Below are 19,052 nucleotides of genomic sequence, written 5' to 3'. Positions count from 1 at the left end.
CGGGTAGGCGGAGCCGGAGCGGGAGAATGATGGTTGGGAGGCGAGGCGTATCCCGGGTGCGCGGAGGACGACGGCGAGGCGTATCCCGGGTTCGCGGAGGACAACGACAAGGTGGATCCCGGATGCGCGGAGGATGGCGGCGAAGTGATCGCGGACGGACGGAGAACGACGGTGAAGCGAGCCCGGGCGGGCAGAGGCTGGCGGCGAGGTGGATCCCGGACACGCAGCGGATGGCGGCGAAGCGGATCTGACGGGCGGAGGACGGCGGCGAGGCGAGCCCGAGGACGGAGGCGAGGCGAGCTCGGGCGGACGGGGGGTGGGACGGGGGCGAGGCGCGGACGACGGCTGCCGGCGGACGTGCCGTGACCAGGGTTTACCTAACTGGTGGGAACCGGTCCGGTTTGACTGGTTACCGGTCAAACCGGTCCGGTCCGGTTCCGGTTTGGGCCGGTACCAAACCGGCCCAAATTCAAAATTTAAATTTAAATTCAAAAAATGAAAAATTCTCAAAAAAAATCCTAAAAATACTTTAAGGTGCGACGAATCTAATGGTGTCAAATTTTCTCAAAAATTCATTCATTTATTATAGTTTGCGGGGATTTGAAGTTAAACAAAAAAACGTGCATACAAAAGTATACAAATACAATGTAAAAGTAGTACAAAAGAGGGTTGGAGGGTTCATTTAGACTAAAATATATTATACACACATTTATTTAGTATACTTTGCGGGTATTTGAATTTAAACCAAAAAAGAAAAAAAAATTGAATTTGACCGGTTACCAGGCAAACCGACCGGTTACCAGTCAAACCGGCCGGTATACCGATCTAACCGGCCAGTATACCAGTACGAACTGGTTGAACTGCGCCTTTTGAATTCAAATTTGAATTCCACCGGTTCCGACCGGTAACCGGTCAAATCGGTCAAACCGGTCCGGTAAACCAGAATCGGAGCCCGGCGGTTACCGGATACCGGTCGGAAAATAAAACCCTGGCCGTGACACCATTCGGCTGTCGGGCCAAATGGGTCCCAGCACCATGCTTATGGGTAGTCCTGGCCCACTGATTGACTAACCGACTGTTGGTAGCCGGTGGCTCCCACCACCTCATTGCGCCACCCCCCTCGACCCGCCACGACCTTCGAGCTTCCCTGCTACCCTCTTCTCCTCTTCTAAGCTTGAAGGCCATAGGAACCCCCGGCAGCTCCGCTCCCCGAACTCCGCCGGCGAGCTCGCGAAGGAAGATAAACAGGAGCTTTCAGGATCACTTGCAGCGATTGAGCATGGCCTTCTACGACCTTTTGGCTCGCAGCCGTACGCGTGACTGCGAGTATTTGCAACCTAACCTGCATCGCTGCGGGTGATGCATTAAAAGGCCGAGAGCTCATGTTGGATCCGGCCCATAATTCCATGGTGGCCCGGGAGCTCACGCTGGTTTGGAACAATTAATTTTTTTCCGTTTTCATTTCTTTTACACGTTCTTTTTCTTTGCTACATTTTCCCGACATCAAGTCATGTATAAATATGTGCCAAGACAAGCGACACAAAGTCACTATTGTCCTATGTATGTGCGATGTGCCAAGACGAGCTGGGCGTTAGTTGCAACAAAAGAATGTGCAGTCCTGCTGCTGCTGCTACAATAATAGGGAGCTGCACATTACCCCTCCGCTTATATGATTATATCTGCACCACAGCTTAACGACAACACAGAGAGACAGTAAAAGATAACCGAAAAGAACCTGCACCTCTGTAAGTCTGTATGTGATGCCAATGTGAGAACAACCACAGGTTCAGAGCACAACGGGCTATACAGAATACAAGCAAAACCTGTACATTCCAAGCCACATGCCTTACACATACGGGTAACAAGGAGGTCAATTGCAAAGCGACCTGTAATGAGGTACTCATAAATAAAGCAAACACCATACACCTACCTCATCCTTTTCTACTACTACTACCACCACTACCACCACTACTACTACAAAGCAACTAGGAGAACACCACTGGGACTGCAGTTAAATACCACCGCGACAAGGGCCCATGCCCTTGTTGCTGCTCACCAAGTCACGCCCTAGTCAAAAGCATGGGGTTTGGCACAGCAAACCTGCCAGCAAAAAACGGCCAAAACTTAACATAGTTTACTATCATGGGAAAATCTCTCTCTAGATAAAATATTCATATATATGTATATATGAAAAGCATGTCTGTTCCAATGTCCACTTGCCAAATTATATTTATCGTTGGCAATAAGTTTTTTGGGCCTGAAGTCAAGTTACAGGCTTACAGCTATTTCTCTTGATTCCACAGGTTATTTTCTCTTAGCAGTTGACTTGACCCAGGCCATTTATCATGTACTTAGAGATATTGAGCAAAGTATAAATGCAGTTCCCCAATGCATAAACAGCCACAACGAGCAGCATGGTATTGAAATAAACCATTTAAATTGTCAAATTCCATGAAAGCCTAAGACAAAATAGCATGTTAAGCCACTTAATTATGACATCAAATCAATCTGAGATTCTAAAGTAGTACTGAAGACGCTCAATGTGCTCCACCATAATACAAAATTCCATACCGTGAAAGTAAAGTACACTAGTAACAAAGAATATCTTATGCAATTTTGTTTATAGTTTAGTGTGTCTAAGAGAGTGTGTTCTTCCTAGGGTGTGTTACACCCTTTATCCCTGTAACATTTTTGTTTTGGGGGCTCTTTCCCCCCTTTTCATTCTTCTTAATATATTGATGCGCAGCTCTCCTGCGCGTTCGAGAAAAAAATTTGTTTATAGTTTGCGACACCTGTCAGACATTTTTCTTTCCTTTCTCTTAGCAGTGATTAGTTTCAACTAAATCTGGTATCTTCTCTATACTAACCTAAGTTCAAAAGCAGGCATTAGAGAGTCACACAATCTCACTTTTCAACAAATCCAGTGATACATCAAACCTATCAAGAAGTTCTAAGTAATAATAAAACATCTAGGATGTACTAAAGATACGCTTAACATTAAACAAGCAATAAAGCAGTCATGTTTATGCACATGAAATTAGCTGATTAAGATAAAATGCTTAGCATTTCACTCAATACTTCAGAATCAAAAGTTTCAAGTACAAACTGTAGATAGAATGGATAGTGTACGAATATTACAATCGCAGACACCTTAGAAGCAAGCGTTCTGCCATGCATAGCAATAATTTCAGTATGCAGTCAGATGATTTAATCAATATCTCAGGACAACATATTGACTCATTAGCTCAATCTATTAAACCATGAACATTACAGGGCAATATTATAAGTATATGCAAGGTTTATGTGTTAGTTCACTTGAAGGTGATCTTTCTTTGACAACAAGAAATGCTTCATTGATATAAATTACTTAACTATACACTAAAGGCAATTTTAGACTCTAGTATCCGGATTAACTAAAACTGACACCAAGTGGGAGATAATTACATATGTAGCCAACAATTTAAAAATAAAACATGCACAAAAATCATCATAAATTACTCAGTGTACAATAAAGGCATTTAGGTTCTCTATCCAAATTAACTAAAACTGACACCGAATGGGAGAGAATTAAATCTGTTGTCTATAACATGAGCATGTATTTTGTATCCTAAAGAAAAGGAAGCTTAAGCATGCAAATACCTGGTTCAAGTCTTGATCACTCTTCCTTTGTATCCTCAGAATCTGAGAAGGGCATCAGAGTGCATGAACCAATGATGTGCCCATTAAGGCATACATAATACTCAACAGAATCATCATCCGCGTCCAACCTCATGGAGGCACTGCTCGGTATCATATTTGGTTGCATCAAGTGCCATAGCTTTGTTTTACAATAAATACACACCTCATTCGGATGGAACATTGCCTGCCTCTCAATCAACATTCTCTTCATATTCGACCCAGCAAATGACTGAAGATACCCCGGAAGAGGCCCAAGTCACCTTCCTCACCCTGGTCAAGATGTTCACAAGACTCCGAGATATACAACACATCTGACCTGCACTGTGGTGTCAATAAGCTCTTCCCCAACGTCCTAGAAAAACGGGTCCTGTAGACAAAGTGCCCTGGGATTGGGACATGGATATTACTAAACAGGTCTCCGGTCTCCCCTAGGGCACCCTGAGCAGTAGATAAGAAGCTTCCCTAGGGCTTTCCAGTTGCCATCGACAATATGGCTTCCATCAGAGTGCAAATCATTCATCATCTTTGGTGCCGTGGCTTGGCAGAATTCCTTCCAGAGCACCTTCTTGGCGAATTCATCAAACCACTTACATACGCCGGAGAAGATAGCAATCATCTTTGGGTTCCAATTCATGTGTTTAAACACGACATACATTGCATCCTCACTGATGTGGCCCTTGAGGCAAACACAGTTTGCAGAGTGCGTACAGTGGTGCCGCTTAACCACCAACTCCATTTCAGGCGATCAGGTCAATTGGGCCCAACTGTATATAGCCATTCAATCCTGCTCCTGCAGCAGTTCAGTACCACAGTTTGAGATGATATTCACGGATTAACCAAACACTGAAACTAGCAATCACCTAGATGATTAAACCAGTAAGTGAACTATCGAGACAAAATATTAGTTTCGATATTCTTGTGCTGCCAACATTACAAGGCCAATTTTTGGAAAAAATAAAGAAATTCAGCAATATACGTGTTGGAGAACGGCTTCCTGTTCTCCCGATCCGGAACGTGCGCAACCGCCCACGACGCACGGCGCGCCTCTGCCGGCACGCACGACGCCCGCCACGCCCTGCATGGCGTCCGGCGTGCGCGCCTACGCCGCGCCCTTCTCCGATAGATCAGGGTTCAGTTAGGCTATAGAACTCTTGTGTACATGTATATATATGAGCTCTTGAGATCAATACAAGCTGAGGTTGATCCAATACTTGTTCTACAATACGCATAAAATTCTTAGGATTATGACCAGCTAGTACTATCAACCAACCTTTTCTGCCTCAAACATCCACTCATTAATATAACCAGTAAACGAGGCAAAAAAAAAGTAATCTCTAGAACAAGTTTTTTTTAGAAAGAGGCGACAACGCCCAGCCCCATTCATTAGAACAAAGCATAGCTTGCTAAAACGTTTACAGCATAGAGAAAGCTAACCGACAATTTACAAGCTGACCACCAGCAGCCACCTGCAGAAACCGCCGCAGCAAGACAGTTTTACAGGCTTAAAGCCCGCCAGGCACAAAGTTTTGGGCAGACAAGCAACTCCGGGGAGAGCACATGAAAACGGCAGAATTAGAACTCCAACTTCGGCACCCCAGCTTGAGCTTCTTCAGGAACATTTGAGTTCCAGAGGAGCTCTGAAAGTTGCCTCCAGATAATTGCACCATTGGGCAACGCCAGCTTTTCCAGAGACCCCAGGAACATCGGCCTATCTCCAGAACAGGTTACCAGTCAGAAGATGGGTCGGTGCGGATCTCGCCGCAAGAAACGAATTGATCAAAGAACAAACCAGCCGGCAGAAGACAGACGAGTCCAGGATGATCCTCAATGCAGCCAACAAAAGAAATTCCCCACACACCCTAAATGCAGACGGGAACAACTGCCCAAATACCAGAGGAAACACCAGAGACTGAGGAATGTTGAGTACTCTATCCTGCTTGTGATGAGTGAATTGTCAACCGTGTGGTGTGATCGTGCGCTTGGTCTTTGGATTGCAGGTACACGGGCGTCGAGTGTCGACGGGGAGCTGCCGTGGAGGTGCTGTGGCCGATGGACCGTGCGGTGGACGGCGGTGAAGGGCAACCGGGACCGGAGCTCGGACCGGGCGGCAGCTGTGGCGTCCACTACTGGATCGAGGGCGTAAGCGGCGACGGAAGGCGGGTTTCTTGGTTTGCGCCACAAAACTAAGGAGGCGGATGGCGGTTGAAGACGCCAAGTCGTGGAGGCACGGGCGTCGGTCTCGGGACTGACGGAGGCGACGGGCGTCGGGCGGCGTCTAGGGCCGTCAGAAGGCCGAGGCGGGAACGGCGTCTAGGGCCACGGCGTGGAGGCGGGAATCTTCCCGCGCGTGAGGTTTTGACGGTTTTCTCAAAACCGGCCACCTACCCGGGTTTCGCGGACCCTCCAAAACCGCGGACCGGATCTTCGTCGACGTGGCGGGATCGCAGCAAAGACTTCGAGTCGAAGAAAGAAGCTCCGCCGTCGATCGAGGCTGTACAGCAGGGTGCTGCTGACCCGACCGGTCTGACCGGTCCCCTGGACCAGTCTGACCGGTCTGGCCGCAGCAGCCGGGTATAAATACCCCCACCAGCCCGTGGCTGGTTGAGTCTCTTGAGCCTTTTGTTTTCTCTTCGTTTTTCCTTCTCCCTGCCCCTGCTCTAGGTTAGGGCCAAGGTCTCCAACGCAAATGGAGGTTAGATTATAGCTAATCTCTTCGATTTAGACGGTGGGTGATGGTGTGGTCGGCTCTAGCCTTTGTATAGGTGAATTCCTCCGTGAATTATGAATGAAATTGTGTTGAGATTCACCCGTGTGTGCTGAGCTTTTCGTCCTCCCCTTCCCTTTGTATTTTTGGACTTGATTTTTCCTCCTTTGAGGTGTTTTGTGTTTGGAGGAGTCAAGTTCTTCGATTCGTGGTTTGATGGACTCGTTGTGATGATTCTAATCTATCTAGCCTAGTGCCAAATCTGCAGGAATCGCGAGTTCTCACGGATTGAGATTTTTGGGTTCTTGAGAAAACCCCAATTCTCTTTGATCTGCCCTCAATTTTTCATGTTCTGTTAATCTTTTGGGAAAGATCTTTTGGGAATATGTTCATGGGGTAGATGCGAAGCTTTCCTCCAAGTTTCGTTCGATTTGGACTTCGTTTGCTCGAGATTTGACATTTGGAGCTTTGTTGGCGAGCTGTCTGGGAGCGACCGGTCTGTGCAACCGGTCTGCAGTTTGAATTCCCAGCCCGACCGGTCTGACCGGTCTATGCAACCGGTCTGACCGGTCTCTGCAGTCCAGTTCTGCGTTTCGACTCGCTTTGCTTCCGCGCTGCGATCTGGGTCTTCTGCTTCGAGATAGCTTGTCCATAGCTATTCTCGCTGACCTAGGTTGGAGGGCTTGCGGTGATTTTGGGACATATACCGACGTTTCAATTTCGGAAGAAATTTTGATCGGCTCCCATTCACCCTCTTTGGTCGCCAGTTTCGGTCCCTCAGAGACACATCAAAATATATGCACATTTCCAGGCTGAATCGAGCCAAGAAACCTACCTGACAGCTTGGACGGTGCCAAGATCGCTGCTTCCTACCTCCCCGCCCCCGCCTCCGAACCTCAGGCCTGACGCGAGAAATTAGACGAACACCTCCGGATGCTGGGCCCCTCTGCGCCCGCTGAGGTGGGGGAGAACTGCAGTTTGGGTGGGACTGGGTGAAGGGGGGCCAGTTGGTTGATGGCTCGCTTTGATTGACGCCACTGGCCTTCTTCCTGTTCGTGGCTCCTGGTGTCTCCGCGGAAGGGAGAGGCCGAGAGGTAGAGGGGGGAAGCACACGGAGATTTTTGTTTTGTTTTATTATTATTATACAGACATAGAGATAGAGGGAGGCGATGTATCGAATTGTTTTTTACTCTACACGTGTAATTCTTCGAAGTTGCCTTATATCGTATCAATTTTACCTAGATTCATTCATCGTTTTCCTAGAGAGATATCTCAATAAAGATTGCAAGTTAGCTATCTTTCAAAAGATTTGAGGGAAATTCACCTCTCAGCAAAAGCACCTCTCAGTAAAACCGAGAGGTTAGAAAAGAAGAGAAACGAAGCAAACTCAATGTTGATTTTGAAACTAAATATATCTATCCATCAATATCTTTCCAACACGCGGCGTACATGCAGAAAGAGTTGTGACACTTGTCGAGTGTTGTGGTTGTCAATAAATTATGTGACAACTTGTTGATACCAAGTGTCATAGTGCTAAAATAAGATAGAAGACTAATACTAAAGTAAGGTAGTTTTGGTTGTATCCACCGTGTGGTTATAAAAGATTGGTTTTTAATCTTAATTAAAAAAATGAGGTAAGGTAGCGCATCTCGTGTGCATGAGTATTGATGCCTAGCTAACTCAACTTTAGTTGTAGCAGCTGATACACTATCTCAAGCCACCCATTCCCGCACCATGAGACCACCCAACATGGCATTAACAGTAGAAAAATGTGCAAACTACCGATCGGGAGATATTGCTGTTTTTTCCTACATAGTCTTCCATCCTGCTGCAGGGCTGGATAGCGAGCTGGCTCGACTCGGTCCGGCTCGTTAAGATAACGACCCGGCTTGGCTCAGTCCGACTCGTTAAGATAACAATCAGGCTAGGCTCGGCTTGTTATCCTAATAAGGACAAAAGCTTGCTCCGCTCAGCTCGGTCCAGCTAGCAAGCCGCTGCCGAGTTCCATCTCCGAGGACACTAGGGTCATCTTCGCCGCCACCTTGTACATGTTCCTCGATTATCGGCAGTGGGGCTGGGTCTTAGTGGCGGTACGGCGGCGATAGCACAACAGGGTGTCGACTGTCGAGGCACGGCAGCGGCGGTGCAGCAAGGGGTTCAGGGCCTCGGGGTTGAGGCATGGCAGCGGCGGAGCTGCAGGGGTCGGGGCCGAGAGCACGACAGTGCAGCAAGGGGTCGGGGCTGAGAGCACGACAGTGCAGCAAGGGGTCGGGGCCGTGGCGGCGGCAATACAGTATGGCCTTGGGGCCGAGGCGCAGCGGCGGCGGCACTGCAAGGGGTGGTGATGCATTGTTGCCTTGTCAGGCCAAATATCTATGCTTCTAAACGTTGTATTACGCTTGAAGCCTAGTAGTATGCATGGTTGGTTTGGCTCGCGAGCTGGCTCGAACTCTCTCGTTGTACTAACGAGCACAAAGCTCTGCTCGGCTCGTTAGGAATTGGACCGAACCGAGCCGAGCCAATTGCGAGTCGAGCGAGCTAAACGAGCCACGGGCAATTTTTCCAACTTCACTGCTGCTTCCAATTATGTTTTATGACTCTCACCGTTGCCATGCCACGGCATGCACATGCTTTACTCCCAATCTGTTCGATATAAGGTATGGAAACATATACACTCTCTACTATCACCAATGCTATCCTAGGATATATCTCCCAGTACCCCTTAGCATGGTGCATAACCCACTATGACACTGACTGCAGCAGTAGAAACGCACATGGAAACTACCAACCAAGGGATATTGCAGTTTCAATTCCATCTTTTCCCTAACAAACCGGTCATTTCATCTGATGATTTTTTTTGGCTTCTAACAACCTTGTGTAAACTTCATATACGCTGACATATAGAAGGATATTAATTGAACAGATTCGTGTCTCATTATCATCAACCTACTATCCCCATTCAATCATACTCACTCGTAGTAGGAGTTAGGATTCAACAAGTCAAACTTCATAAATTTGATGAACAATTAGTCATGTGCATTCTTATTGTTAAAAAAAATCGAATACAACATTGATTTTGTAACAATTCATGATACATTGTAAGGGAAATTGACGGCCATATAACCCTAATATGGCTATCTACTAAAAAGAATGAAAGGCAGAGTGAAAATTGTTTTTCAAGGGCACAAAATTCACATGGAACTTCATTGAGTGAAAATAGTTTTTCAAGAGCACAAAATTCACATGGAATTTCCATAGTGACAATAGTTTGTAAAGGGCACATAACAAAGCAAATTAAATAGAATGAATCCTTGCCACTTGATTAGCAGTACAGAAAACTGGCCAGTATGTTAAGAGGATTTTTTTAAAAAAAAATGCAAAGAGGATCAAACTAGGATATTGATTATTAATCTGTCTATTCTCAAGAGAAAACTTCAATACTAGGGAGAAAAGAAACACTTCGGAACTTGACAAAACTCACTGTTTTAACAAAAACAACTTAATGAATATGTTTTGCCCAATTTTCAAACTAATTAAACCCTAAAAGTCAAATGTGAGTTGTTTTTTCAGTTTCATCAATGGACCTCCTAGTGGCAGCAGCCAGTGAAAACATACGGTGATCTAAACCACACCATTGATCAATGCTGTAAGGCCAAAGTAGGGAACAATGTTTTAATTGGAAGTACCATGTACATATTGAACATAACCGCCCCAGTAAATAGATATGCCCACTGTCTGCAGTGACATGCTTTGTTGTGTGAGGAAACCAAGTAAAAGAAAATCACACATATGTAACAGTTTAGTTCTTTGAGAATACCAATCTTTGAGAATACCAATAATTGAGAAAAATTCTACCCAGCATGAATGGTTGGTTTTGGTTTTTTTATATATGTAGGACATTTGAACAATAGTTATTACTTTAGCATATCGCTTGATGCTAATACAATAGTAGCTTATGCTTCCGATGTAGAGTTGCAGCCGGTAAATCCTATGTGAAGTTGAGGACAGTGGGGACTAGGAATGTAGCAACAATGGATCGATGGAAAAAAAAAATTACCTATATATGAAGGTGCACTTGCTCTAGTTATTGCATTGTATACTATACAGTTATATGGAGTTCTTTTAAAAAATTCCCTGAATGGATTCTGATTGTATCTTGTTTAGAAAGTTCTCAATAAAACAAAAAAGAATTTAAAGGCTTGGATCTTGACAAACAGATGGAGTGAATCAATGCCACTTTGTATATGGATGACATGACTAGTATGCAAATGTCCAGCTGGATGCATGGAATTGTACTCTACAAGTCTACATTGTCTAAGGGAGAATTTGGACCTCCACAGGGAAGAGAGTTGCAGAACACTTGAAACTAACTAAAGCTCACCGTAGTTAAGACTAGCATGTGCCAAGTTGTTGCTTTTTCTAGATGGTGTAACTGTCAAGGGCTGGCAGTTGCACAATGTTTTGAATGGCCCTATGTGTTAGCGATGGGGGAGTGCTCACACTGGCTCCACTGAGAGCTGTTGGATCAAAAACCAATGCTCGCGATTGCTGAATACCTATATCGCCAAGTGGGAGCCGACGGTCATAGTTGCTTTTCCTTTCCGCCTTGCGTCCTTGGTCCATTCATGGACGTCAAGATCACCAAGTTGCGAGTCGAGGATATGGAGGATGACCAGTGAGATGCCAAGTCGATGGCACGCTTGTGGGCTGGGTTGCAGATGATGAGAGTATATTTGGGAAGATACCCATGCCGGCCAAGTTGGCTGCTTGCTCACTTGCTGGTTGCTGCTGCTATCATCTTCTCGCCTCGGCAGCCAAGCGACCAACCACTTGGTTCCCCGCTTGCCAAGTTGCTCCTGCACCTGTCGCAGAGAAAACAACGATCTTTAGCTTGCTTTCGTGAACACTTGGGCAGTGCTGGCACTTCAGCTTGGTCCACCCTCTTGTCCAATGCCTGTGATGTTCACGTTTGCTGTAATGAAATACACTGCCTGGTCAGGTACTGTTAGTTCACACTTTTCTTCTGTCGTTTTCAGAATGCAATTCTGTTCACCATTTGCTCCAAAATTTGTAAGATAAGATGATTCGGCAGCTGGGCAAAAAAAATGCAAATACTTCATGTGAAATCCCAGAAGTAAGCTTCAGACTGCACAACATGCCATTCTAAGCACTCCATGCAACTGATTCCCAATATGATTGGACATCAGTTTTGGAGCATTGTAATTATCGTTTGCAATGTAACAGAGGCCTTTCCATGCAAACTTGAGGCAAACACACTACACCTAGTCGAAGCCAAAACATTGCAATACATTTGCACTTACAACAAATACTAGGGAGTTCGGTTACACAGATCAAACAACAGCATTGAGATTTCGCCTAACAAGGAAATCTCAAGCAAATATTTCTCTAACAAGCCAGTCTAGGCTTGGATAGGCAAAATACAGTATCAAGAACGAGGGAAGTGCAAACAATACAGTGATAAGGGTGTACAATAACAAGACCGCTGCGCTGGCTGGGATCGCATACAGAACTATGAGGAGGAAGATGAACACCAGGGGAAACTTGGCAGTCAGGTGAACCAGGAATGACAGCGACTTGCGCAGCGAAGCTTGCACCCTCTCAGAGTTCAGGAGAGGGATCCCATGGTTAGCGTGATTTGCACTGGATGTGTCAGCCTGTGGCGGGAGGGGCCGTCGAATGGGGTTTGCACAACCTGCATTTCCATTTGATCTGCTGCTGCTTGGGAGCCATGGAGTATGTTGCTCATTATGAATAACAGAGCGTGATCGTGCACGCTCACCATTCATCCCCTCAACCATCCAAAGGAGGAAGTAATTCTTGCGTGGGAATATGAGGTTCCCTTTGTAAAATATACGGAGTGACAGGAGGTTGCACCAGGGACAGCAGATGAAGAATGGAAGCTGGATTGGTACCGTTGGAACTTTGATGACAGCCCATTGAAGGCCTAGGATGCAGTTCTTGCACATGCTGTGGCCGCACCAAAGCACATAAGGCACGTTCTCCACTATGTTGAAAGATTCCCAACATATTGGGCATTCCAGGCCTTCTTCCCTGCTTGTGCATGAGGATGCCTCGTCATCAGAACAAGCAGCACTGGGAGAGGCGCAATTTGGAGGACTCCTCTTTCCCAGCCCAGATGTCCAAGCATTTGATGCAAAACCCCACATTTCAGAAAGCTACCTTAAAGACCCTGATTTGACTTGCATAAAAAATTCACTTAGGGGTAGACCTGAAAGGCCAAGTAAATCATGTATGAGGACAATGACAATAAGAAAAAAGAGAACCAAATTCCAAAACGAAACCAATGTATAGCTGATGTTGGCATTTTACTAAGAGCGAAGATAGAAAACCAATATGCATAACAGCAGCACATTTTCAGGAGATAAGAAACATCTAACTAGTCAGGGATCAGCATAAAGTCACAGACACAAGGGTCGTTTAGATCCATTGCCTGTCTTGTGCAGCTAGGCAGGGGAAAACTAGTCCACACGAGCAGAGGCTGATGGAAGCATGTTAGCAGCCCTAGTTGTTTTCTCTATTTGCTTTGACGTCACAAAATAGATACTAAAACAAGTAGAAAAGTTTATGGTTTCTGTATCTAACTAACCAACACATTGCTAGGCAAGACTAGATGAGCAGATGCAGGAGGCAGCAAAGGAGCTAAAAATGAACAAGTTTATCTGCTCTTAACTATGCAAGTTTTACCAAAGCATGACTGCACAGGATACTCAACAGTACATTAGTAGCACAGAAGAAACCTTCTGCCCTCCATAGATATATGAACTTAATTAACAACATGATGGTAAAACCAGAACTTTATAAGACAGTAGGTTAAGATATGGGGTCTTTTTTATTCATGTCATATTAAAGAAAACCGAAGAAGTGAGTGGAAAGCATTCCAATCATGTATGATAGGCAAACAGTTAAAATATCTGGACCCTTGGTTAGCATGCATAAAGGAGGAGAGTTGCGTTAGGTTTTGGCAAACCAGCATAAAAAATAGCCACTCTAATGGATTTGAAACCCACAAGAAACTCGTTGGGGCGTAACCCTCTTAGCGACGCGCTACATCAGAACCCGGGTGTGGTGATAAATGGGCAAGGGCCGGGTCGCCATCCCCCCAGCCTACCCCAACTTGCTTGGGAAAAAAGGCTATGTTGTTGTTGTTGTTGTTGTCTTGGTTAGCATGCATCAGTTATGTTCTGTTTCATATCACTAACCAATGTATCCTTGTTGCAAGAATTTTTATGTATAAAAGAAACATTGTGCAGCTGACTTAAAACTCAGTTCCTAACTTCAACTAGGGCACAACATTCGCATATGGCTTGATTGTATGGCTACACCAAAATGAATGGCAACCCAAAAGAAGCAGGGACCCAAGAAGTATCTAGGGAAACTGCGCAGGCAAATGGCATCTATGTTTATCAAGAACTGGCACTCTGTTTAAAATCTTCATTTCTGTTAATTAAAATCGAGTAGCATAATTATGAAATAAGTAAACAACACTTCAAACAGGTCAATAAAAATTCAGATAAAAAAAGGTCAATAAAAATTGACACATATAACATAAGTACTTCCATTTTGCAAATGAAAAGATTTTGTCCAACTAAAAGTTCTTAAATATCAAGATGGACTTTAGGAACTTATTCTAAAAGGCCTATCATACACAATTCAACAATCCACTATTACTATAGCAGACATTAGCAGAGCTGATGAGCAGCAGATCTTAACAAACACAAGAACTAATAAAACCATATAAACACTGAGTTTTCATATCACGAGTGTGGTGTTTCATGTTTTCCTTTTTTTAAGAAAAAAAAAGGCACAATTCACGTTACGAAATGAAACATGTTGTGACACACTTGAAAGTACATACTTTAAACAAACAAATAACAAAGTGTATCTGATTATCAGAGAAAAGTAACAATGGCTGCAGTTATCTAAAATTCTCCTGAAACACTTTATAAAAGAGATAGCTTTGGACCATGCAGTTATTTTGACTTTCTACAAAATTAGAACATGATGCATGCAAGCAAATTCCTTTGGGCTACTAATAAGAAGCAAGAAAGGCATGGTGCGCACACAAAAAAGAAAATGCCAACTACATCCTCCCCTAGAATTTGTTTCGTTGAAGCAACCTAGTGTCTAGTGATAGCTTGAAAACAGCAATGAAATAGTTTGTGGTCACGCCAGAAGGCCCAGAGGCCATAACCCACTTTTTTTTATTACTAATAAATAAGAAATATAAAGCCAGAACTAAGTAGAGAACCGGTCTTTATAGATCCTGGAAGGATGCAATTGGAGAATATGTCCAGACCTGGATGCTATCTGCAATCGCGCCTACATACAGAGTTACAGACACCAAGCCACCAAGGTAAGCTTAGTTACTTGGCTACACTATTATGCTTTCAGGACACTTGGTAAAACTGTTAGCATCTGGAACAAGGTACAAACCTAACTCCCTCGCATATATTTCCCGGATAGTGTAACTGATTGTTGCATGGGAGAACTTGTGACGTTCAATGGAAACCATACCAAGTCCAATTTAAAAGGTTGCTGTAGTCTAAACGCAGCTAGAAAAAAATCAGTCCATATGTTTTTAAATTGATCGAATTCAGGTAATCAAACAACCTGTTGGAACTCCATGATGACAATCATTACACTCTAGTAGAATTATATGTGAGGTAGGTTCCTGATACATGTGAACTTTCAAACAGTTACTCTACAAAGGGAAATTCAGCTTACCTGCGCTGCTTGGCAAGGCATGTGATGCTGAACACGGTGCTAATGTATGTCAGACAACTCTTTCCCCATGAAAGTAAACAATTTGATCCCTTTTTCCACTTATGTGATATCTGGTTCCTTATTAATTACTAATAAAGTAAAAGAATTCAGTGCCAGCACACATTTATGCAGAACAGGCTTACTTGATCCCCATCTGTGCTTATGTGCGTAACCACATTCTACCTCTCGCAATGCCATCTATCACACAGCTAGCCTAAGAACACCTGATGATTGCATCATGGACACCTATTTTATTCTACAGGTTTCTACCCACGGATCAAAGCTTCACATAATCCAACCGGAAACATCTGTCTAACAGTCCACAACCAAATCCCGTTCATCATATACTGGAAACACAACTGCACGACAATGGATCGAACAGCCGAATCATATCTGGCGCAGCAAGAATCAGATGACGCATGCACGCATGGAAGTTGGACGACAAGGAGGAAAGTGCAAAAGGACGGCCGCAATGCTTCTTTCCAGGTTCGCAAGCGCCCAAATCCGCCGCGCCTAAACTGAATCCATGAACCGCTATTCGCACCGATTCCATCAACAGCGGAGCGAAGTACGGGTGGGGCGCAGGAGCAGGACGCACACCTGTCCCGGCGAGCCACGCTGCGCGGACGGCCTCGACCCCGGCCAGCGGCGGGCACCGGCGACGGACGCCGCCGCTGGCCGGAGAAGAAGCGCTGGACCCAATCTGCTCGTCTGAAGCGAGGTGGGGGTGGGGGTGGGGGCGCAAACGTTGTAAGGGGAAGCGCTCGAATCACAGCAAGGGGAGAGCTCCCGCGTCGGGACTCACCTGCAGTGGCGGGACGGAGGGAGACGCCGCGGCCGCGGCCGTCGCAGCTCGGCTCGGAGGAAACGAATTGGGGATCTGCGGGGTGGCTGGCGGGGGGTGTGGATGGGCAGTGGCAAATGGAAGGGAGGGAGGGTTGGGCCTTGGGCGGCCGCCATGTGGATGCGGCCCACAGGTCTGCGTGGGGCTGGGACCCCTACGACGCGGCCCACGTGTCCGTGACGTGGGTGCCACTCTGATTTTTTTTTCCAAGGAGCTGTCACGCAAGGCAATTTCTATTTGTCGCGCGCGCTACCCGCGGGTGAGCTATCGCACCCCAGAACACGGCAACGCAGGCCGAAGCTCGCAGGCGCACGGCCCAGGATGACATAGCTTCATCATTTTTTTTATTGGCCAGTTCTTTTATTTCTTTCTTTTTCATTGTTCTTTTCACATTTGCTCGCAACGGCTCATTCGTTCTTTTTCTCATTCGCTCATTCGTTCGTTCTTTCTTTCTTTCTTTTTTCATTAGCTCTTTTGTTCTTTTCTTATTTCGTTAGATTTATTTAAATATATTTTTTATTTTTCCAAGTGTATTATATTGAAATCCAGTGGCGAAACAAGAGAAAATTGAAAATATGCACTAGCTTTGTAGGTGCATAGAGTTGAGCTGTAGGGGTGCATATGTCACAACCGGGGCCACAGGTACCTAACGGATGCGGATCAACATCATATATGGGATGGGGCATTCTCGTACCCCCGTATACAGCACTCGAACATGCGGCGCGAGGAGGGGCTCGATGCAACACCTCCTGCGTGGAGCAGTCAGACCGATCAGAGGTACCGGTCAGACCGGTCGCCGGGGTGAATTGGCGAAGTCCGACGAACGCTTGTCCGAGAGAGACACCGTCAGGGAAGGCACACGCAAGATTGTTCTAGGGTCGGCAAGATTGTTCCCAAACAATTGGAATATTTTTAGGAACTTTCTGGCGAAACAATTAAGAGTGTTTCCGGAAAACTCTTAATTGTTCTAAACATTTCAGAAATATTTACGAACATTTTTTGGAATGTTTCCCTGGAACACTAGGATTTTGTTTCCAAATAATTCTACATAACATTTCTGGAATCTACATAACAATTCTACGGAACACTCTTAAATGTTCTAAACATTTATAAAATGCTTACAAACATTTTTGGAATGTTTCACGGGACATTATGATTTTGTTGACAAACATTTCTGGAATGTTTAGAAACATTTTTCTGAAATTGTTAGCAAACAATTTCGATTGTTCCCAAACATTATATATGAAACATTATGATTTTATTTCCAAACAATTCTACGAAACATTTTTGTAATGTATTAAATAATTCAAATTGTTTACCAAATATCCTTAAAAAACTCAAACTATTTTTGATGAATATTTTTTGGGAAACTTTTGGAGAACTACGATACTCTTAAATGTTCTAAACATTTTTCAGGAATATTTTTGAAACATTTTATGAAATATTATTAAATAATTTTTGAATTTTTTAGGAACATTTTCTAATATTTTCTAAACTTATTTTTGAAAAAAAATCTTTGAATTGTTCAATATTGGTCAATACACTTTTCCTATAACATTCTACGGAATATGTTTTATTTCGAACAATTTTGATCGTTACAGAACAAATTCAATTGTTCCCAAACAGTTCAGAGTGTTTACAGAACATTTTTATGAATTTTTTGAGGAAACAACTAAGAGTGTTTACGGAACACTCTTAATTGTTTGGAAACATTATGATTTTATTTCCAAACAAATCTACAAAATATTTTTGGAATTCTATAGCCAATTCTAAACATTTTTGAAATATCTAGAAACATTTTTGGAATGTTTCACGAAACATTTTTAAACAATCATCAAACTTATTCAAAGAAATAAACTTATTTGAAGAAAGGAACGAAATTTTCTAGCGTTGAAACTATTTCTGAGATCATGAAACAAAATGAAACACATTTTTAGAATATGGGCCGCCACCTACCTACACTAATATGGGTCAAATAAAATGTCTTAATATTCCGAACACTTTCGAAATGTCCCGAAAACAAACCTAAATGTATTGGAACAATCTTGAAAAATTTTCAAAACATTTTTGAAATGTTCACAAAATAAATCTGAATGTTTAGGGGTAAACTGAAAATTTTGGAACATTTTGAAAGCAGAATAATTTACTAAACAAGTCAGAATGTTTCAAAACACTTTTGAGAAATATCTTAATATTGTTAACACTTTTGAAATGTTCCGAAAATAAATTTTTGAAATATTTTAAAAACAAATTTGAGATATTTCATAACACTCTGGAATGTTTTTAAACAAACTAAAAGTTTCGGAACACTTTGGAAAATAGAACAATTTGGACATACTGCTAAACAACTAAGAATGTTCTCAGAACAAATCTTAATGTTTCGTAATGAACTGAAAGTTTCGAAATATTTTAAAAATAGGACAATCTACTAAACAAGTCAGAATGTTTCGGAACACTTCTAAAAACGACTTAATGTTCTGAAACACTTTTGTAATTGTCGTGGACTTTTGGGGTACCCACAGCCGGGTGGCGGAACGCACCCGCCTATTTCCCGAGGGGAAGTACTCGGGGAAGTGCAAAGCGATTACGCCAATCTAGCTTGGGGGCAAGAGAGCAAGAACACACGGATTTAGAGTGGTTCGGGCCGCCGGAGCGTAATACCCTACATCCACTGTGAGATGAATTGCTCTTAGCATGAATGAGTCTATCATCTGCCTAGCTGGGGCTTGAGTTCTTTCCTAACGGGCGTCTCCCTTTTATAGAGCAAGGGGACGTGTACACAGTCGTTAGACCCCGACAGGTGGGTTTAACGTGGATGTATAGTATACTGCACAGGAAGCTTCAATGGAGCTACAGCGGGTGAGGATCTCTTCTCGGATATGCTTCATCGCCCTGTCGACTCTCTGACCAAGGGGAGTCCTTATTTGTCCCATCGGCGAGGCGCCCGTTAGGGCAGTGTAGTTTTCGGCGTAGACTGCTGGGTCTACCGTGTAGGCGTCATAATGGGCGAAGCCGAGCCAT

General features: G+C 44.2%; 1 protein-coding gene and 1 pseudogene across 2 annotated transcripts; both read right to left on the bottom strand.

Annotated features, from left to right (window-relative positions):
* Window positions 1–1,721: 1,721 nt before the first annotated feature.
* On the bottom strand, window positions 1,722–7,515 carry LOC120693265 (annotated as a pseudogene).
* A 4,026-nt stretch (window positions 7,516–11,541) lies between these two features.
* On the bottom strand, window positions 11,542–16,124 carry LOC120690394. 2 transcript variants are annotated; one of them, XM_039973037.1, is made up of 3 exons: window positions 15,993–16,101; window positions 15,788–15,898; window positions 11,542–12,632 (listed from the first exon to the last, which is right to left on the bottom strand). In XM_039973037.1, the coding sequence occupies exon 3, from the start codon at window positions 12,568–12,570 to the stop codon at window positions 11,773–11,775; it is 798 nt and encodes a 265-aa protein (XP_039828971.1). In that variant the 5' UTR covers window positions 12,571–12,632; window positions 15,788–15,898; window positions 15,993–16,101; the 3' UTR covers window positions 11,542–11,772. The 2 variants fall into 2 exon arrangements, with proteins under 2 accessions (XP_039828971.1, XP_039828970.1); XM_039973036.1 differs by lacking the exon at window positions 15,788–15,898 and having other exon boundaries at window positions 15,993–16,124.
* Window positions 16,125–19,052: the final 2,928 nt, after the last annotated feature.

This window comes from Panicum virgatum, chromosome 9N, assembly GCF_016808335.1.
Source record: "Panicum virgatum strain AP13 chromosome 9N, P.virgatum_v5, whole genome shotgun sequence".
Classification (NCBI taxonomy): Eukaryota; Viridiplantae; Streptophyta; class Magnoliopsida; order Poales; family Poaceae; genus Panicum; species Panicum virgatum.
This window is presented reverse-complemented; position numbering and strand designations above follow the sequence as displayed.